This window comes from Ictidomys tridecemlineatus, chromosome 3, assembly GCF_052094955.1.
Source record: "Ictidomys tridecemlineatus isolate mIctTri1 chromosome 3, mIctTri1.hap1, whole genome shotgun sequence".
In the NCBI taxonomy this organism is placed as follows: Eukaryota; Metazoa; Chordata; class Mammalia; order Rodentia; family Sciuridae; genus Ictidomys; species Ictidomys tridecemlineatus.
Window position 1 is genome coordinate 129,588,937 of NC_135479.1, and position 21,152 is coordinate 129,610,088.

Sequence of the window (21,152 nt, forward strand, 5' to 3'; positions counted from 1 at the left end):
CCTTCAAAGGGGAGCAGGGGTCAAGTGACCCATCCTGCCAGGGTGGTGCCAATCTTCCTGCACTTGGAAATCTTCCTGCAGGTGGGTGCTAGGTAGGATAGACTGGGAGAAGCTAGCATCCCAGGTCTGGATAGGGGACTGGAGCTCCAGCTGCCTCCTGCTTTCCCAAGGCAGAAGGGATATGGCTACTACCATCCTGGGCCACCCACTGAAGGGTTCACTGGCACTTGTCGTCGCTGTCAGAAGGGCTGCCTTCCCGGGGAAGGCCGTGGCGGGAGCGGGGCCCCCAGAGTGCATGCACCTCAGTGGTCTCTGTGTCACTGCTGCTGGTGGCACTGTCTCGGAAGCTGGCAAGGGGTGGTCGGACTTTCACACCCTGTGCTGTGACAGAGCCCTCGATGGCCTTCCGAAGCTGGAAAATGAGAGTTGTCAGCTGTCTGGACTTGGAGCTTTCTGCTCAGGCCCCTCCCCAGCACTCCTCTAGGGAAGTAAACATAAGCTTCCATGTCATTGGAAGGGGATGTGGCTTTGTTGGTTACTACTATCTCACCTCCTTTAGGGTAACAATTCCAATGAGTCTGCCAATACTGGTAACATAAGCATGGTCCACTCCCAGTAGTGAGAAGATGGTGTGAGTCTGCAGGGTGGAGAGAAAACACATTGGATTTGATGTTGAAAGGGGCAGTTCTGAAATCACAGGCCAAAGGGACCCAGGACAGGGTCTGTGGGGGGTATCCCAGGTAATAGGAGGAAGGGGACAGGTCTACTGGAAGGAAAATAGAATGTTTCTGTGCCTGTAGGCTTCAGAAACAATGGCTGAAATCCCTTATATCATTGTAATTGATGGGGTCACCCTCATGTCCCTATGTTTGTTTTGCTTTGGGCCTTCTCCCAAGTTTTCAAATGTGATCCCCAATAATTCAGAAATTGGGCTGAGTGTGGTGGCACTCGACTGTAATCCCAGCATCTTGGGAGAGTGAGGCAAGAGGATCGTGAGTTCAAAGCCAGCCTCAGCAACTTAGGCCTTAAGCAACCCAGCAAGACCCTATCTCTAAATAAAATACGAAAAGGGGATGGGGATGTGGCTCAGAGGCTGAGTGCCTCTGGGTTCAATCCCTAGGACCATAAAAAAGAATTCAGAAATTGTCATTCAGTCCCCCTTGTGCTGTAAGTGGATTTTCTTGGGCCAAATGTCTTGAAAACAGCTCTCCTGACTCAGCAGTTCCTGGAATTTTGGCCTATCAATTATCTCACTGTTCTGAGTTTAATTGTAAGCCTCTTGGCTTAATGGTTGATTCAAGATGGGCAGTAATAACCCTGCTTCTTGAGTACCAATTACTTAGAACTCACTTAAATTGTCTTAACACCTTTTAATTGTTTTCTTATACCCTGAAATTCTATAGAAAGGGATTTCTAGAACTTTCCTTTTTCCATCTAAGGCATGACAGTATTTATAAAAAGAGGCAAGAAGTTCAGTTTTGGAAAAAGCTCTTCTGTGTCCCTTAAGTACCTACAAAATTGTCATGTTGTTAGCAAGTCCTTCCTTATATCTAACTTGAATCCTACATGCTACAAGTCAGCCTTAATTTCCTTGTATGACTCCAGTGGGAAACATCTTTATTATAGGGTTTCTTGTTTAAATAATCCCTTAGCCTTGTCGTCTTATGGTCAAATAATCCCTCTCATCTTCTCCCAAGAAGCCTATTAAATAGTTCCCTTGGATTTTCCTAATCAGAGTGGGCTCTGGCAGACAATGTGCTTTTTAGGTTTGTAAATCACTTGTCTGTGGCAATGACCAAGCCTCACCAATCTATTTCCTAAACATCCTCGCTATTCTCCCCAGCTATTAGCCTCACTATCTTCACCAGGACTCGGGCCACAATTGTAGAATGGGTTTTCTCTCTGGCTTGGCTCTGCTGCCCTGTTTTCTTAGACTTGCTCAGTGCCTAGCTTCCTAGAATGGTCCATGAGATCCTTCCCAAGCCATCCCCAGCTTGTCTTACTGGCCGATTCCATGGTGCATTTCAGCCTCCAGACTCACATAATCACTTGGCTCTTTTCTGAAAATATTCATTTCTTCCACACTTCAGACCTTCTCTCATTGTACCATCTTTAAGAATCTCCCACTGTTCATTCTTCAGTATAAGTAGCAGTAGTAATTCCTAACACATTTTAAATTCTCTGTGTGAAGCATTGTTTTAAGTGCTTCCAGGGTCTTACCTCCTTTAATCTTCAGAAAGCCAAATGAGGCAGGTCCCCCACTTTATAGATAAGTGAAGTGAAGCGCAGAGAAGCTAAGAAATTTGCCACAGTTGCACAGCTAACTCACACGTGGCAGTGAGCACTGATCTGGCTCTCACAACTCCCGCTGTTTCTCTGTAGGTGACCCCTGAGTGAATGAGGTACCTGGATGGCACATGATCAACAACACAGGTTCTTGAACAGTCTCCAAAGTATTCTCTCTCCTCTTGGAATGTTTCCTTCTCAACTTGACTGGGCTACTACTTACTGATTCCTCGGGCCTGCAGAGACATTTTGAATTCTAATCTTTTATGTCCTTATCATCTAGTTCTTTGTATTTTTGTTGATTGGTTCCTTTTAAAGGCTTTTCTTCCTCTGATTTTTACGTTTGTAACAAACATCTGCTTTGTCCCTTTTAATTTAATTAGACATCAGGGAGCCCATTGGAGGGTCCACTTTCTTGGGCTTGAGAATAGTGAACTGACAGGAAGAGACAATGTGGTCTTCTGAAAGAATCCTGGGAGCAGGACCAAGAGCTCTGAGTTCTGGCCTGACTCTGCTAAACTGACTCTGGCAATGAGCTCCTCGTCATGGGCCTCAGTTTTCCTATGTACTAGAATGGCTTAGATGATAGGCCTTTTATTTTTATTTTTGAAAATATTTTTTCAGTTGTCATTGATGGACCTTATTTTATTCATCTATTTAATACAGTGCTGAGAATCAAACCCAGTGCCTCACACATGCTAGGCAAGTTCACTACTGCTGGGCCACAACCCCAGCCCAGCCACAGGCTTTTTGAGTCACACCATCTTGTATTCCAGGTTCTAGTTCCACTCCTAACTGTGTGACCTTGAAAAACTTGCTTACCTCCCAGAATCTCAATTTGTTCTATAAAAACTGGAATATCACAATATCTATCTTATAGTGTGGTTGTGAGGATTAGATTACACATGTGACGACCTTAGCACAATGTCTAGCATATAGCAACACTCAAAAATATCATCATTGTGGATGTCTGAAGATTAAGATGATTAATCATTGTGGAAAAGCTTTAGCAGTCTTAGGGACAAAGGCTTTAAATAAAAGCCTAATATATTATCTTCAGGCCTATCTCCTTTTTTTTTTTTTTGCAACTGTATTGCAATTCCCCATTCACTTTAATCTGAGGTCTTTATCTAAATGCTGGCAAGTTCCTTTATTGCTGTTTGCTTTTTTGTTTCTCTTTTGTCCCCTGTCCTTCCTGCCTCCACCTCTGCTTGCAGCATGCAACGCTGACTCTTGTGCCTAAGCCAGCCACCCACCCAAGCATTGGGCCTTGGGAGTTTTACCTGAAGCCTGTCCCCTCAACCCACATCTTCCAACAGAGGTTTGTACATTAAGTCTGTCAAAGATTTAGCTTTTGTGGGGTGTGCCTGCACTCCCTGCCTTCACTTGGAAGCCTGTAGGTGCCCATTGGCACCAGCTACCTCTTGGGAGCCCTGAAGCCATACTCCCCAGAAGGCCCCCACCTTCCTCAGGTGTCTGCCTCACCCCCTACTCACCTATCTGTACTGAATCTCCCCATTTCTGCAGCGGTGTTGACTTTCTGCTGAGCTATTTTCCTGGGTCTCTACCAGTTTTTCTTTGGCCCATATTAAACCAGACTTTCTGGGGTCTGACATTCCAAACCCCCCACTGAGTGTTTCTCATCTTTGTTTATTTCTTTTCTGCAGTCTCTCCACCCCTACTTGGCTATTTGTTAGCTTGTTTATTAGATTTTCTTATCCTGCCTGTTTCTCACCCGATCTTTTTAGTGTGGGTGTATCAGCCTTGTTGGGCTCTGGCAGCCTCCTGCCTAGCTCTGACCCTGGCCTGGCCTTTTGGCTTACAACCAGCTCAAGCTCTGTTTTTTTTGCTGCTTTGCTCCAATGTTCCTGGGGGTGAGGCTAAGCAGAGGAAAAATGATGCCTGGCTCCACTATGGAGCAGGGCAAGGCTAAGGGGCCTTGGCTTCCAGCCTTCCATTGCCCACAGTAACATCTGAAAAACATCTCAACAGCGTCTACTCTCTGGCCTCCTTCCTTTCCCACTGGCCTGACTCTAAACTTGTTGATGTGTGTGGGGCGGGTGGTGGTGCGGGCAGACCCAGATCCCTATCCTGTTCCACACCAGGCCACTGGCCCTACCTTGTGCAAAGAGGTGCGCTCCACCAGTTGGAAGGGGGCAGGATCAATTTTGCAGTCACTGAAGTTGACAGGTTCATCTAGTTGTTGTTCTTCCCACTCCAGAATCTGAGAGGAAGAGACTGAAGGTTAGAGAGAAGGTGTCAAAAGCTGCTCTCACCTTCCTAAAGGTTGACTTGCCCTTAATTCTACCCCATGGTCTTTCCCATTGGAAAGACCGAACACACCCAGGAAGAAACAGGGTCCAGAGTCCAGTGGCGCCTTACCTCCTCAGGGCTCATCTCGCCTTCCAGATCCGAGTCACTCTAGAAAGGAGGGAGGGAGGTGAGTGGAACTCCAGCTCTGGGAGGTTTACCCAGCCAAGACTTTCAAACCTCCCTGCCCAGTGCTCCTGAGCTGCAGGAAGAGAGGCTGAACATACCGCCAGGGAGATTCGGACCCGCTTCAGCTTGCGCTTGTCACAGGATTCTGGCTTCTCCAACTTTGTCAGAGCCAAACCAGAGAGGAAAAGTGTTAAGGTTATAGGGAGAGGGGAGGTGAAGGGTGTGGTAGAGCTCAGTGGGAAGGGCACCCTGCAGGACCAGAGCTGACAGCTGGGAGGGCAGAGGGCAGGTAGAATGGGGCAGGCACTGACTGGTTAATGGAGGGGGGGTCTCAGCCTTAGAGGGAACTGGGGATAAAGTAAACCAGGAGGGGCGGCTCCAACCACTCACCTCTGAAGCTGCCTCAGGAGGTGGACTGCCACAGAAAAGGCTCCTGAGGGCAATGCCTGCTGACTCCACATTGCCTGTGTTCCCAAACACAAGGCCCCAGGGGAAATGTCATCTTGGGGGAAGAGGACCAGAAGAGGTGGAGAAACCAAGAGAGAGGTCTCTCATTTCTACCCCTGGCCCATCTGGGGGGTCTCTTTTAGATGATAGGGTGAGCAGGAATCCTATGGATCTCAGTGGCCTGGCTCAGGCTGTGTATGGGATGGAGGAGAGATGAGCTCACCTGTAGGACTCTCCCTGAGGTTGGTGGCATTGCTGGGTCCCCTCTTTAAAGCAGGCTTCAGGGGCTTGTGAGTCTCCCCACGGGAGGCAGGGAAGCCTGAGTTGTCTGTGTTCACCTGCACAGGCAGGAAAGGGCTGGAGAGGCTGTGGCTGCAGACCACCCTCTAAATCACCTTCCCCATCCATCTATACAACAATACTTTGGAAGTGTGTGTGGCTGTGGGGCTTTTCCCCTCACCTGGAAGCGGACAGATGTCCCTGGGCTAGGAGGACTCTCCTGATCAGAGGGTGGAGATGTCTGGGCCTTTCTATGCTCCTGCATGTACTGTCGCCGGCGGGTGGGGCTCAGTTGAGCTGCCAGTAGGGCCCCCACCTGTGAGCGCTCAATGGACCCCAGCAGGATCATGGACTCTGGATAGAGCAAGTGGGAAAACTCAGTTGCTGGGGGGTGACCCTCCCACCCCTTGGACCTTTTCTCACACCCAGAGTGGGGCCTTGGATATAGGCTGCACACCACAGGGAAACCCCTGCCTGGCAAGTGCTAATCCATTCCTTTTGGAACCAAGGAGACTAGTTCTGAGCCCCCTGCCCCTTCCTGAGCTACAACCCTGGGAGGTGCTCACAGCACCTGGGAACCCTCCTAGCCTCACCAGGGGACTCCACTAGGGCCAACATGCGACCCTTGGTCCTGTGCAGTGCCAACCGCAGATCCCGGAAGGTGCAGCTGAGGGCCACGTGGGGAACATCCCGCACCATGATGTCCTCCACTCGCACCCGGTACTGCCTAGGGGCAGAGTGGGGTATTTAGTTTGTCATCAGCATAAGGAGAATAGCCCAGAGCACTACCACCCCAGTGTCACAGGGAAGGCCCCAGAGCCCCAGAGGACAAGGGACAAAGGCTCAAGTGTCCAGAAGTGTACCTACCCACCACTATTTTCTGTACTGGGGATTTAACCCAGGGGCACTCTACCACTGAGCTACATCCCCAGCCCCTTTTACTTTTTGAGACAGGGGTCACTAAGTTGCTTAAAGCCTTGCTAAGCTGCTGAGGCTGGTCTTGAACTTGTGATTTTCCTCTCTCAGCCTCCTGAGTCACTGGGATTATAGATGTGTGCCACTGTGCCTGGCCTCACCCTTCTTTTTGGTCAGTTGGGGCCACCTACAGGGAACCCCAGGGAGAAGGCAGCCTGAAGGGAGGGAAAGAGCAAGGTGGCCAGTCCCCCAGCTTAAGGCCTTGCTGGAGGTGGGTGAGAGGGCTCCTAGGAAGCCTTCTGCCCCTCACCCACACCCTTTGCACCCTGTCCTCCATACTGGTGGCGGCCCCAGCCCAGCTCAGGCAGGTAGGGCAGTTTCTTGATCCTGATGATGCTGTCATAGAGTGAGGGCTGTAGGCTCTGGGCAACAGCATTGGCTAGGATGACGGCAATCATGACAGGCAGGATATGGGCGATCTGGCCCGTGAGCTCGAATACAATCACGGCTGTGGATACTGTGTGTGTCACTGCTCCTGCCAGTGCAGCCGCCCCTGGGGAGAGCCATTCTTAGTCTCAGGATGCCCAGGCCCCAGAAGACCCTCCCTTCCCTGGGCAGGGCCTATGGTGGTCCCTCAGGGCTGTCCCAAATAGTCCTTAGGACTGGACCTCTGCATCTGCCAGCAGGGGGCACCAGAGACTCAGACTCTGTGGCTGGGGCAGTGGTCTTCCAAGGCAGACGCAGACAGTGAGGGTCAGGGGTTACACTGCTGGGGGCGTGTTTGCCTAGCATGCAAGACCCTGGGTTTGATCTCCAGCACTGCAAAGCAAGAGACCTAGAGCACTCACCAACCACTGCATAGCCCCCAGGCACAATCCGGTAGGTACTGCTGTCTGTGTGAATCCCATCTGGGAACCAGGCAGCCATGCTTTCACCCACCAGACGTCCAAATGCTGCTCCTTCAGGGAGGGGGGTGGGAAGAGAAAAAGGTAGTGGAGGGGGAGGGCAGGGGCACTAGGAAGAGAAAGGGTCAGAGGGTGGGGGAGGGGCCGGTGGGTCATTCAGTGCAGGGGGCAGCCCTGCAGGGTTAGGGGTCTGGGCAAGGGGCTGGACTAAAACCCACTCTTGGGCAGAGAGGGGATGGCCAGGGATTGCCAGAGTATAGGGAGGGTGCAGGGCTGGAGGACAGGCAGTTGCAAACTCACCGATGACAAAGACAGGCATGAAGGCCCCACAAGGCACAGGGATGGTTGTGGCCAGTGCAGACATCCAGAACTGCAGACAAGAGGCGGTTCAAACAAGCAGAGGTGCCCCCCAGCGAAGCCTGTCTTGCTTATCAGCGGGAATAATCTCCCCAGGTATCCCAGAATCCCAGGAGGTGAAAGGAAGGGAAAGGAGTCTGGAACCAGATAGCTTGGGTTCAAATCCTTACACATCGAATAACTGTGTGACTGTGGGCCAATTACTTAACCTCTTTGTGTTTCAACTCCGTGTCTTTAAAACAGGGACAAGAGCACTTTTCTTATAGGGTTGCTATGCGGCACCCGGTAAGCCTATGTAACATTAGCGATATATATGTAGGAAGCCCCACCTTCATCAGAATGAAGATGACCAGGGTGAGGAAGACGTTGGCACGGGGTGGGCTCCAGGCCTGTGAGGTGCTGGATGGCTCTAGCTCTTCTACTAGGCCCTGGCGGACCCATGTCCGGTTGTCAAACAAGGTGACCAATGTCTCCTTCTGTGAAAGCTAAGGTAAACAGGGTGCCTCAGGCTAGGGAACAGACAAGCTGCTGGGAAAGAGCCAAAGGAACCCACAAGAACAGGGATCCCAGAGTCATGCTGGGCTGTTACTTTAGAAGTAATGTGTCTGAGGGAGGAGTGCACGTGTCAGTTTTGCCTGGGGTTACCTGTCCAGCCATGAACTGCCCAAAGCCAGGTGGGAAGGTCAGAGTGGAGATGAGCAGGGTCACCAGAGCCGGGAAGAGCAGGCGTCTAGAGATATAGGTTTCACAGCATCAGGCATGGGGAGTGTGACCTCCTATGGACGGCAATGAGCTGAGTGCCCTCACATACCTCAGGGCTGAGGTCAGAGCAGAGTCTTGGCTCTTATGAGTAGCAGCAGCAGAAAATCCATCCCTAATGCTTTTTTGGACACCTCTGAGCGGTGACTCTGCCCTCCACCCGCAGAAGGCCCAACTGAAGGGCACATTGTGTGAAGGTATACAGACATTTCTGTTTCTGTCTCTGTGGTGACTTAGGGTGAAGGTTAGTGTAGAGGAAGCTGGGGTCACTCATGAAGTGGACCAAAGGTGCTGTAGGGAGCAGGTTCAGTTGGCTGCCCTCTCCCTTAAGGACATAATTTCAACAAAAGTCACTTCTCAGGCCTCTCCACTCCTAATCATCAGGGTCACAACTGAGAGCTGTGTTCCAGAGATAAAAAATCTCATCCATTCCCCCGGGTCAAAGGGGGTAAACCAAGGCAAACAAACACTCTCCAGGGAACATTGCCATCTAGGCCAGGCCACAGGACGAAAGAAAGCTTCAGTCTTGGATCCCAAATATCCTTTGTCACTACTAAAATTCAACTTTCCAGTAATTCATATAAACGTCAGAATGTTTAGTCAGCCTGGAAACACCATTGGTTCATTTCTCAGTGCAGTGCCTAGGCCACTCTCTCATTCCTCACTGTCCCCCTGCCCCATCCGGCCCTCATACAACCCAAAGCTTCCTGGAGAAGTCTATGGTCAACTCACTTCCTCATGAGGAAGCGATTGATGGTTTTTTGCTTCCGCATCACCTGGACAATCTTCCGGTTCAGGTAGACAAAGAGGGCTCCCCCAAAGCCACTAGCAATGCTGGAGAGGGAAGAAGCACTAGTATTGAAGAGGGTCTTCTTGTGGAAGCCTCCCTCCTGTCCGCCCCCACCTCCCACCCCTCAGTTCCTTACCCAATGACAGCAAAGGCTGGCAACTCCTGCAGGTCAAAGGGAAAGTCGAGCCGGAACCGGGTTTTGAAGAGAGCAGTAATGGTCTCTGAAGGAGTAGCAGGGAGGCAGGTCTAGCTTCAGGGATCCCCACCTAAATCATCTTGGGCTCCCTCATCCCCCAGGTGCCGCTCACCTTCATCACGGTTCCAGACTGCCAAGACCCGGAAGATGAAGGCACTGAAGGTTGCAGCAAAAAAGCCCCGCCAGTAGTTTCGCACAGCGAAGAAGGTGGAGGTGACCTCGATACTGAACAGGACACCTGCCAGGGGAAGGCGAGAGCATTACTTGGGGCTGGGTGTGGTCTAAGGACTCAGACCCAGAGGAGAGGGGCAGAGGAGGAGAGGCCAAGGCAGGGTTGGGTTGCTGTGCTCATGGAAGAGTCCTACCTACCTCCAATAGGTGCTGCAAAGCAGCAGCCCACACCCACAGCACAGGCTGCAGCCAGCATCTCCGTGTTCCGAGATTCATTCTGGCAAGAGTGGTGCAAGGGGGCATTAGCCTGGGCTCAGCACCTACCCACCCCCTTTTCCCCAGGGATCCCCTTACCTCATAGATACCCCCAAAGAGAGAAAGGAACTTGCTGAGAAGGGCAGCACACATGCTCGCAATATGCACAAAAGGGCCCTGCAGGGTGAGGGCCTGTGATGAGTGGGGAGGGGCCCTGCCCTGATCTTGGCCTGGTCTCTTCCTCCACTGGGAAGGACTCCATTCCCCAACCTGCAATTACCTCTTTGCCAAGGGGCATTCCACTGCCCAAGGCACAGGTCAGCCCAATGACCTTAGCCACAAAGGTCTTGAGAGTGAGGTATTCTTTCAGCACCACTCCCCGCAAGATGGTCTTCATCTCGGGGATGCCAGACCCTGGAGGGGATTCATGCCCATAAAAGTCACTTGATGTTCACACTTCAGGAGGCCTGACCTCTGCCCTCTCCTCTCTCCTATCATACCAACAGCCTGAGGGGCCAGGATCTGTGTGAATCCGGCTGAGAAAGTGATGAGAACAACAGGGTAGGTAACCCAGGCCAGGTACTGGAGTAAGATGCTGGTGTTTAAGCCCCGAGACATCCACTGCTGGGCTGTGGAAAGAGGACATGCTGCTGGACCCCAATGCACACACCTGCTCCTGGCCACTGGGACACACTAATATGATGTTTTCCCAGGGAATACTGCACAGAGCCTGGGCACAGATGGAAGGAAAGGGGTCCTAGGGCATATACTAGGACAAAGCCCACTATAGGTAAAAGGGTCAGTTGGAAAGAGGCAAGAAGTTTGCCGGGTGTGGTGGTGCACACCTATAATCCCAGTGGCTTAGAAGGCTGAGGCAGGAGAGTTGCAAGTTCAAAGTCAGCCTCAGCAACTTAATGAGACCCTGTCTCTAAATAAAGTATTTAAAAAAAGGGCTGGAGAAGTGGCTCAGTGGTTAAGTGCCCTGGGTTCAATCCCCTATACCAAACCAAACCAAATCAAAACAACAACAAAAAACCACCGTGAAGTTATGACCTATGGGAGTGGCAGTATTTGTGCCGGAAGGCAGTTAGAAAGTATGGAGAAAGTGATCAGTGGCCAAGAAGCCTCAACAACTTTTGCACATTGGAAGTAGGTTGGTTTTCCCCAGTCCTCCCACTGCCAGCCTTTGCTCTCACCCTGTAGACAAACAGCAATGGCATAATCCATGGCCCAGCTGACCAGTGCCATGAGGAGCCCCAGGAGGACCAGGAAGATCCAGTCTTCACCAACCCTGGATACTAGGAACTTGTGGCAGCGTACTGAACAGACTGGGAGCAGGGAAGGTAAGATCAGCAGGGAGTCTGGCACCAAAGTACTCCTATCCTGGTTACTGCTTCTCCCCTTCCTCCACTGGTAGCTCCAATGGCTTCTTCCCCCTCAGCACATCACAACCCCTCCAGGTCCCCTGCCCCAACCCAGGTCTCACTGCGGCATCTGGCACATCGGCTCTGTCCATATTCCAAGAGCTCTGGGGGAGCCCGAGGGGACGGGGGCCCCTTCCAGGGCTCAGGGCCTCCCAGGCGAATCCGAGCAGCTTCCTCTTTGGCAAAGGCCCCGAGTTCCTGAGTATACCGGCCATACATCTGGAGCAATGGGGAAGATGGGGCATTAGTGTGCATGGGCTCAGTGGGGATACAGGGAGGGTGCCTGGGGCCTTGACTCCCCTTATCCCAGCCTCCATATTGTATACCCCCCTTGAACCCACAGTTCCCACTCTGGCTTGGTGTGTGGGAACAATGTACATTGCTGAGTGTGGGGGCTGCCCTGGCTACAGTGACAGGGACAGCTAAGGTACAGGGACACAGATCTGGGGGTGGCAGAATAATTGGTCCTCTTCTCACAGGCCAGAGGTGGGAGCACTGAAGAGGAGTGGGAGGGAAGGCTCCAGAAGAGGGAAAAGATGGAAAAGCCTAAGGCACAGTCTGAAAGTGGGAGGAAGGTCAGAGAATAAGGGATGGTCAAGGGCATATGGGCAACAATAAGAGCCTGGCGGAGCTGAGGGCAGCTGAGTAGGGCCTAGAAGCAGGCGCGGCCCCAATCCTTATCACGTTCCTGCTGGGCCTCTGGCCTGTTACCAAATCAGCTGCACCCCTCCCACCCACCCTAATCCCCTTGTCCCCATTCTCCACCCCACCCCCCTGACTAGCCAACCCGCCCAGCTGGGAATGGAAAGCTTCTCCAGGAGGGTGGAGAGTGCTTGGTGGCCTCAGCCCCACTCTAGAGCTGCCCAGAGTCCAGTAGCAGGTCGGGGACAGCAGAGGCTGCGGATGGCAAAGCTGTGACTGTGGATGCTGGGTGATGGGACGGGAGAGTAGCCGAGCTATGGCTAGACCTGCCAAGCTGGGCGTGTGTTGGGGGGTGGGGAGGAGTAGATTCCGGCTGCCACCCGCAGAGCTTCAGGACACAAAGGGCTCCTGTTGGGGCTGGGGTTGGAGGGGGGAGAGGGAGGGACAGATAGAGACACAGAGAGTGAGAGATAGTGAGAAAAGGGAGAAGCTCAGAGAGGAGAACTAGAGAGAGGCCAGAGAAAACACAGGAGAGATGAGGGGGGAAAGAAGCAGGGAGGAGGAAAAGAGGGTAGAATATAGAGATACAGTGTAGGAGGGGGGAGGTGAGAGACAGACAAAAGGGTAGGAAGGACAAGGGGGAGAGGCTGGAGCAGAGAGTGCCGGGAGAGAGCTTGACCCTGAGAGCTCATTCCTGAGATAGAGACACAAGGGAAGGAGATGGAGATGTGGCTGGTGCAGCAGAGACACCATTTGGGAGGTCAGGTGCCTGGCTCCATGATCAGTGCCCCCTCTTTGGCCTCTGCAGACTACAGATATCTCTCACCCTGTCCCAAGGGCTTGTTCTGCTCCCTTTGCTCTGCTCCCATACCTACCACCTCCCCTGGTCATCCTGTTTCATCCAGTCTCCCTTTCCCTCTCTCTCTTTTGTAATTGGGCACCTCCCAGACTCAGTTACAGCCCAGGCCCTCTTCACCTGGAGAGGTTACCTCCCTGCCACCCTCCTGGGCAAATTCCAGCCCAAGCTGATAAAAAGGAGCCATGGGCCATTCCTTTACTTAGGGCTTAGGTCTTCCACAAGTGATATAAAAAGGGTCAAATGGCTTCTCAAATACTAAGTAAAGGTTGAATCAGCTGGGAACCCAGGACCCCTCCTCATTAGAAAATGAGGTCAAGGAACACCCAGGGTTGGGTGGGGGCTGCATACCTAGGGACAGTATGAACAGAGGTCCCAATTCCCACACCCATATCTGCTTCACCCATCCTTCCTAAAGCTCCTATCCTCCAGGGTGGCAGGCCATTTCCCCTAGCCAGGATCGACTGAGAGATTCCTGCCAATGCTGGTTTTGAGCCCACAAAGGCAGAGGTTTGAGTCTGATCACCTGTCTACACACTCTAGATTCTATGCTTAGCAGAATTTCATTCATGTACATTGTAGGGACACAGGGAGTGTCGTGGATGGTGGAGACAGAAGGGGTGTGGATAAAGTTCAAGGGTGTGGATGGTACTGGGGAGGGGTATTAGCGCGCTGAGACTTGGGCTCAAACGGCGAGGAAAGGGGCAAAGAAAACGAGTGTGTTGGAGTGGGGGTAAAGGGAAGCACACCGCAGATAAACACTTGGTGTCATTGTCCTCTGCAGGCCCCCAGGCTCAGCCAGAAGCCAGCAAGCAGCTTTCCAACCTTTTGGTGCTGCAGCCTCTCGGACTCCTCAGCCTCAGTTTCCCCAGCTCAGAGGACTGAGACGGAGGTAGGGTAGGCCCCCAACCCTTGCGCTTCCTAGGGTGATCTGTAACAGCTGTGCCGAAGTGCAACCCTTCGAGCTCAGCTCGGCTTCACTTACCAGGGTCTGCTCGTACTGCAGCGCTCTCGGCTCCATCCCCTCCTCGGCCGCCACGGCCGCCGAGGCCGCCATCTCCGTGTACTGCCCTCTGGCTTCCCTCTGCCGCTCGGGCTCCGGCCTGTTCTCTGCTCTCAGCCCGCAAAGCCCGAGCAGGCACCCGTCCGGACCCCGCAGCCCGAGCGGCCGAGTGCAGAGTGTGGCGGGTCCCGGGCGGGCGCCGCAGGCGCAGCCTCCCGCTCGCGTCCCCTCCTCGGCGGGCGGGCCGAGGGCGGTGCCCTCTGCGCCGCTCCGCCCGCCGGCCCATCCGGAGGGGCCGGCCCATCCCGCCTGGGGTCTGCGATGGAGCCGCCTCTCAGGCTCGAAAGAGGCGGCAGGGGGCGCTTTGCGTGAGAGCACGCGCCCCCTCCCTTGGAGGCTGGGGACTGACTGGGGCGCCCACGGCTGGGGCGAGGGCGGGTCCGCCGGCACGTGGAGGGGCTGGGCCCGGTCCACAGCTCTCTGGGCGGGGCAGGAGGACTTGGAGACGTTGGGGTTCAGTAGGGCTTGGGGCTTGGAGCTCCAAAACCGTCTAAATTGGGCTCCTGAGACTCGATCCGTTAGGAGCAGCCCCTTCTCTGCTCCTAGAGAGGAACAGGTGGTTCAGGAGAGTCCGGGTAGTCCCCTCTGCCCGATCCAGGGTGAAAAGCAACTGGGAGCGAGTCAGAGGGGAATTCTAGGCCGCCTTCCTCATTCCCTCCCTTTCTTCTTTCTTTCCTCGGGGCTCCCTCAAGGAGGTGCACCTGGAGCTGCCAGGCCTGCAGGGTGTGCCGGGGTGGAGGTGGAGAGGGTACGGGAAGAGGTGAGGCCTGAGGGAAGGGAGTTGTAGGTGCTGGGGAGGCCACTCCTGGGAGGCGGGTGTGGGGGAGCAGAGGTCGCTTCTCCCTGGCAGGGCCCAACCAGAAACCCGAGTAGCTGCTGACGTCTCGCCGTGTTGGGGGAACGGCCTGCTGGGGCTCCGCATTCTCTATCGGGGTCCTTGGAAGGATAGAACAGGGTGGAGTGAGCACAGGATGGATAGACATTGTTAGAGCTAGAGCCACGGGAGAGCGCGGGCCCCAGAAACAGTTTGTAGGAGGGCGCAGTCCCAGGATGAGGGACATTTGGGGGACAGCGGCAGTGCTCTAGGGGAAGGGTTGGTGCCCAGTGAGGAGGCAGTATGAGAGAGGAGCTACCAGGAAGAAGAGGCAGTTTGAGAGAAGACCTCTTCTCTACAATAGGGGGGCAATCCAAGGTGTGCAGGAGAGGGCAGTGGTGGGGGAAAGGCAGTACCAAAATTGAAGGGGCAATGCTTTTGGGGAGCGCAGTGTGAGGGGATTAATGTCAGACCGAAGGGGAGGTGGTGGGAGGAGAGCAGGACCCAGGGGAAGAGGGCAGTGATGGGGAGGGTGCAGCACCAGGGGAGGGGACAGTGCAGACTTTTCTTTTCTCCATAGTGACATCAAGGCAAATTCCCAAACCGAACGGACCCGGTCGGGTGACGTCCAGCTGGGCCGAGCCGGCCCGGGCCAGCCCCGGGGGCCTTAGTGCCAGCTGGAGGGGCTGGGCACTATGCCCTGCCGGGCCAGCTTTCTGGGGGCGGGGTTCTGATCCACCCGCCCCCCGGTGCGGACTGTGCCCGGGCGGGCTTGCGGACCAGCAGGGCAGGGTTAGGGCCGGGCTTCTCTGGGCTAAGGATCAAGGTCCTTGCCTGGGTTAGGCCCCCACGCATTCCAGTCTTCGATCCCGGACTCTGAAGAGGGCGCAGTAGAGCTGTAGCGGAGCACGAGAACCTGCGCCACCTCCGCGGAGGTGGGACCTATTGTGTCTCCGCCCTGGGCGTGTCACCTGAATTTAGAGTCACGCCCTCAACGTCCAAGCCTCTCCACAGCAATCTTTCCGGGCGGAAGTGTAGAAGCCCCGAGAGGGACTCGGCGGAAGTGGCTGCTTTACTGCAAGTCGGTGCGCATGCGTCATTTTGCCCCGGTGGAGCTCTTTAGCCTGAACACTTTTCCTGTCTCCTTTTCTCCACGCGAGGGGGTGCGCGAACCCCCAGTCGTGGCTGTGTGGTCAGCACTTCTCTGGTCTCTTGGCCCCCCTCACGATGGCGGGCATCCTGTTTGAGGATATTTTCGATGTGAAAGACATTGACCCGGAGGGTAAAAAGTTTGACCGAGGTAAGTTAAGGTACGCAGGAGCGGTACAAAAGAAGAGGCCTGTCTCATTTCCACGCCCCTGGGCCCCTTCTCCATCCTGCTCACGTGGCCAGCCTCTAGCGACAAATTCTGATGAAGCGACGTCCCTCAGGAAACATTTTATGAATGAGAAACTTGAGACTCTGAGCTTTCCCTGGCTTCACCCATGCAGTGCCTGCTGCCTGGGTGGCTTTCAGCCATGATGCTGACAAACTCCTGGGCATCTTTATAATCGCGACCTACTCTCTGTGTTAGAGATTATACTGTGCTCCCCTCTCACACACTTTGGCTTGTTCATTCGCAAAAGCCCCCATGAAGTAGGAGGTGTTTTTTGCATTTTGTTCTGACAGGTTAAGTAACCCACCCAAGACCACAGAGTGAGTTATTTGACTTGTATTCTTATATTATCCCCAGAATCTTTAGCTGTTTGTGAAGTCCTCTCTGAGTTAGAGCTAATTGCTTGGCATACAACTCCTTATTCTGCAATCCATCGACAATTTTTTCTCTTTGGTGATACTTTATTTGCCTACAGACTGAGATATTTATCAAGTTCTTATACATCCTGTTAATCCTCTCAGCATAATGTATAGCACAGAAAGAGAAAATCTTTGGATAAGTAATAACTTGCCCAGAGTCATGTTCTCAATCATTCAGGGGGCCTAGAGCCTAGATACTTGCTGCCAGAGGATCTTTGATTCTTTCTGGGGTTTCTGTTCTATTGCCATAGTTTTTGCCCTTTTTCTTCTTGCACAGGTTCTGATTGAACCTGCACTTCCTTGAATGCAGTGGAGAGGTTAATGGATGTATACCAGGTTACATTAAAATTCTTTTGCAATTAACCACCAAACTGGGATCTGTATGTTCTGCCCTGGGCTTGATAAAGTATGCCTGTCACTTACTTTATTTTTCCCCAGTATCTCGACTGCATTGTGAGAGTGAATCTTTCAAGATGGACCTCATTTTAGATGTAAACATTCAAATTTACCCTGTAGACTTGGGTAAGTATTGAACACACACAATAGCAAGAGTTTTTTTCCCTTCTTAATTTCATCTATTCTTCATCCTCAGATATTGCATTTTTATTTCTAGGTGACAAGTTCCGATTGGTTATAGCTAGTACCTTGTATGAAGATGGTACCCTGGATGATGGTGAATACAACCCCACAGATGACAGGCCTTCCAGGTGAGGGAGTAGAGAAGGGAGCACTTTAAATATTGAAATATGCCCTGAGGACTAAGTGGTATAGGACCATCTCTGCAAGTGGGGGTTGAACTGGACCTTGGCCTCATACCTGGTAGGCAAGTACTCTATCACTGAGCTCCATCACTAGCCTTTTTTAGTTTATTTTGAGACAGGATCTTGATGAGTTGCCCAGGCTGGTTTCAAACTTGCAAACCTTCCGTCTCAGCTCCCCTGAGTAGCTGGGATTACAGGTATGTGCTATTGTGTCTGATTTAGAAAGACCTTTATTTAGACCCTGGAATAAATGATTGTCATCAGAATCTGAGTAACCTTAAGGAAATTGCTGCACTTAAGAATTCAAACAACCAGGGATGGAGTTGTGGCTCAGTGAAGAGCATTTGCCTAGCACGTGGGAGGCCCTGGGTTTCATCTTCAGCACCACATAAAAATAAATAAATAAAAATAAAGGTATTGTGTTCAACTACAATTAAAAACCAAATATTAAAAAAAGAAAAAAAAGAATTCAAACAACTATCTGGGTGTGGTGGCTCACGCCAATAATCTCAGCTGCTCGAGAGGCAGATGGAGGAGAATCACATGTTCAAAGCCAGTCTCAGCAACTTAGAGAGCCCCTAAGTAACTTAGTGGGACCCTGTCTTAAAATAAAAAAGCAAAAAAGCTTGGGGATGTGGCTCAGTGGCTAAGCGCCCTTGGGTTCAATACCTAGTACCAAAAAAAAAAAAAAATTCAAACAACCAGGTGTTTACTGAGAGCAATGATACCATGGATATCATGCTTGTGAGGTGTAGCTTTTTGAAGGTGGAGGAAATTACCATTGAATGACCTAGGCTATGTGGGAGGAGTTTGGTGTGATAGAGAGGCATTGGAGCACCACTGAGTTTAGTTCTTAGCTTTAGTACTTATTTGTTGAATACCCTAATCTCTTTTATTCTTAGTTTCCTCATCAGTAAAATAGAGATGTCTTACTTGGCTCAAAGGATTATGGTGGGGAAGGACTAAATGACATCATATTTCTAAGGTGGCCCTTGTTATAATGCTGGCACTTAATTACCAGTTACCATTTTATTCTTATTTTTAATGTTTTTGTGATGGTGTCTCACTATGTTCTCCAGGCTGGCCTCATGCTGCTGAGGTTCAAGTGATCCTCCTGTCTCCGCCTCCCAGTTAGCTAGGACTACAGGTGTAGCCATTATACCTGGCTATTAATTACCATTTTAAAAGGATTTTTTTTTTTTTTTTTGGTACCTAGGATTGAATTCAGGGATGTTAACCACTGAGCCACATCCCTAGCCCCTTTTTATGTTTTATTTTGAGACAGGGTCTTGACAGGTTCTCGCTAAATTGCTTAGGGCCTCACTAAGTTGTTGTGGCTGTCTTGAGATCCTCCTACCTCAGCCTCCCGAGCCATGGGATTGCAGGTGTGTGCCACTGTGCCCAGCTGAAAAGGAGTGTTTGTAATTATTATGAAGAATAACTTTGTCACTATTGTTCTGCAGGGCTGACCAGTTTGAGTATGTAATGTATGGGAAGGTGTACAGGATTGAGGGGGATGAAACGTCTACTGAAGCAGCAACACGCCTGTAAGTTCCGCAGTCTGGTGAGAATCCTTTTCCTTCCTCCCTGGCTAAGAAGTTGGGCCATGCTCTTGCTTCCTGTGTTGGGCCCCTCTCCTCAAATGCCTCAAACTTAGAACTTAAGTAGTAGCTGTTCCTGGTACAGTTTCCAGTCTGAAGTATTGGCTGCCCACTTTGCCCTTTGTCAGGATCTCAAGGCCCAGTGGTTCCAAAACTTAATCCTGCTGTGTGAAGTGCCAAGAAGAGTGGCTTCCCCAGGAACAACATGCAGCGTTAAGGATTAAACTGCTAGGCTTTTTTGTTGTTGTTTATTTGTGCGTGTGTGCTTTGCTACTTTGTAACCCAATCCCTGGTTCTTTGGTTTCCCTGCTTATTTTTTTCTTTAAAATTGTATTAAAACAATATGTGTTCTTTGTAAGCTATTTGAAGCAGAGAAGTAATGTAAAGGGGGAAAAGTTACCTATAATTTTATACCCAGGAGGAACCTTTTACATAAACATTTTTGAATGGTCTTTTTTTTTTTTTTAAGTCTATTTTTTTCTTTGAGATCATGTTGTTTATTCTATTGTTTTTTTCTCTTTTTGTTTAACATATGTACACCATGATTCCCTGTGTTAGTGTAAAGCTTTTCCTAAACACTTTCAATGGCTGTATAACATTCTGGATTCATCTTAATTCATTTTGCCATTCCCCTAATTTTGTGCATGTTGGTGTTTTCCTCCTTTGCTAGTATAAACAACAGTGCTTTGCATGTATCTGTGCATTTTTCTTTGAATGAATTTTTGGTTCCTTAATGACAGAACACTTTCTTTTTTTTTTTTTTTTTTATGCTGGGATGGAGCTCAGACTCATGGGATGGGGATCCTTCTATTTCAGCTCTGCCTATGTGTCCTACGGGGGCCTGCTCATGAGGCTGCAGGGTGACGCCAACAACCTGCATGGATTTGAGGTGGATTCCAGAGTTTATCTGCTGATGAAGAAATTGGCCTTCTGAACCTCGAAGGATGCCAGCCTGCTCTTGGTCACTCAGGTTGTGGACATTGTTCAAACCTGAGTAGAAGTTGCTGTTGTTCACCTGTTAAGGAGGAACTGGTTTTCTGCCCACTGTTGGTGCATCTTTAGCTAGTCTGAACTCAGTGGGAAACTGGCTTGCCTGTGAAAGACCCAATGGGAAAGCTTGAAGTGAATCAGAAGTTATTTTGTGTATATATGACTTTTTAATTAAACTTTACTTTTTCAGACTCCCCCCCCTTCTTTAACACATTTTCATTTTAAAAAATTGTTTTTCTTTTAGTTGTAGATGAACAAATACCTTTATTTTGTTCATTTATTTTTATGTGGTGCTGAGGATTGAACCCAGTGCTTCACACATGTCAGGCAAGTGCTCAACTGTTGGGCCACAACCCCAGCCCCATTTCCATTTTCTTTAAAATTGTTTTTTCCAATTTGTCTGTAGTATATTTCTGTCCCACAGCCAAATGACCATGTATCAACCTAGGGCTGTCCCAATCTCAGCCTTTTGGTTTTTGGGTTTAGGGTCATCTCCATCTCCTGGCTGACTGACTATTGTAGCATATATCCTCTAGTGTGATTTTCTATCTGGAGAGAAGGTTGTGCTTTGATTCCTGAGAGTAATATCCCATGCCCAGAAGATACCACCCATTTGGCATAGAATTTTGAATTGGCAAGGTGCCATGCTCATGTCCTTCCAACACTCAGACTCCAGGAAGTCAGTTCACATTAATTTGAATGAGTTACTTGCATAGCCTGGAAAAGTTCTTTTTTTAATGGAAGCTTTGGGTGGAGACTTTTTGACATGGACTTGGGGTGTGACTAATGAGAGGAGGAAGAGAGGACTTGGCTATAGAAGCAGGTGGACTTGGTTCTCTGCTCCATGTTCCAGTGGTGACCCAGGAGGGAGGGTAAGTGGTAATGGTTCTTATGAGTGACACTGAACAGGGAGCTGCTACACAGACCAGTGCAGTGGACAGGACAGTAATACCAAGAGGTTGGCAGTTCAGTGTCCAGGACAACACAGCAGCCTGACTGCACTCACTAACTTATAAGTGGAAGAAGAAAAAAGTTAAGGAAATGGTGGCGATGACAAGGGCTCCAGCCTGTGAACTGGCTCTACAACCAGGCATTAGAGGACCTGAGAAAGCATATGGGACTCTTTTCCCCTTGGAAATTCAGGATAATAATTAAGAAAGATTGGGTATTAAGCAATTGTCTTTTGATATCTTGGTTTTGCCATAGGAGCTGGTCCCCTGCTGGTATGCCTGGGGTGCTTGCTTTCCCATCATTTTCAGGTCTCTACATGAGGCATTAGAAATAGTATTTAGGGGAATGGGTTGAAGTGAATGACCTCAGCAGTGAGGAGAGAAGGTTTTTTGTTGTTATTTTACCATTGGTGGTTTGGGGAAGGAAGTAGCAGATGCCTTAGGGGTTGGGGAGTATT

At 50.8% G+C, this 21,152-nt stretch overlaps 2 protein-coding genes across 7 annotated transcripts; one reads left to right on the top strand and one right to left on the bottom strand.

The window, feature by feature from the left end:
* Positions 1–86: 86 nt before the first annotated feature.
* On the bottom strand, positions 87–13,989 carry Clcn2 (chloride voltage-gated channel 2). 5 transcript variants are annotated; one of them, XM_005331036.5, is made up of 24 exons: positions 13,707–13,986; positions 11,286–11,442; positions 10,996–11,127; positions 10,300–10,428; positions 10,080–10,213; positions 9,899–9,976; positions 9,743–9,821; positions 9,486–9,611; positions 9,314–9,398; positions 9,120–9,221; positions 8,274–8,358; positions 7,958–8,113; positions 7,572–7,641; positions 7,215–7,325; positions 6,706–6,919; positions 6,045–6,178; positions 5,633–5,805; positions 5,396–5,510; positions 5,116–5,189; positions 4,824–4,883; positions 4,669–4,707; positions 4,406–4,510; positions 551–637; positions 87–412 (listed from the first exon to the last, which is right to left on the bottom strand). In XM_005331036.5, exons 1-24 carry the CDS (start codon positions 13,776–13,778, stop codon positions 218–220), a joined length of 2,712 nt encoding a protein of 903 aa, XP_005331093.1. In that variant the 5' UTR covers positions 13,779–13,986; the 3' UTR covers positions 87–217. The 5 variants fall into 5 exon arrangements, with proteins under 5 accessions (XP_005331093.1, XP_040126112.1, XP_077899928.1 ...); XM_040270178.2 differs by lacking the exon at positions 10,996–11,127 and having other exon boundaries at positions 13,707–13,987; XM_078043802.1 differs by lacking the exon at positions 9,120–9,221 and having other exon boundaries at positions 13,707–13,987.
* Positions 9,485–19,940, top strand: Polr2h (RNA polymerase II, I and III subunit H). Of its 2 annotated transcripts, XM_021730338.3 has the most exons (8): positions 9,485–9,624; positions 10,306–10,360; positions 11,003–11,142; positions 13,506–13,613; positions 16,831–16,914; positions 17,006–17,099; positions 18,617–18,700; positions 19,571–19,940. In XM_021730338.3, exons 5-8 carry the CDS (start codon positions 16,866–16,868, stop codon positions 19,686–19,688), a joined length of 345 nt encoding a protein of 114 aa, XP_021586013.1. In that variant the 5' UTR covers positions 9,485–9,624; positions 10,306–10,360; positions 11,003–11,142; positions 13,506–13,613; positions 16,831–16,865; the 3' UTR covers positions 19,689–19,940. The 2 variants fall into 2 exon arrangements, with proteins under 2 accessions (XP_021586013.1, XP_005331091.2); XM_005331034.5 differs by lacking the exons at positions 9,485–9,624; positions 10,306–10,360; positions 11,003–11,142; positions 13,506–13,613 and adding an exon at positions 15,230–15,898.
* Positions 19,941–21,152: the final 1,212 nt, after the last annotated feature.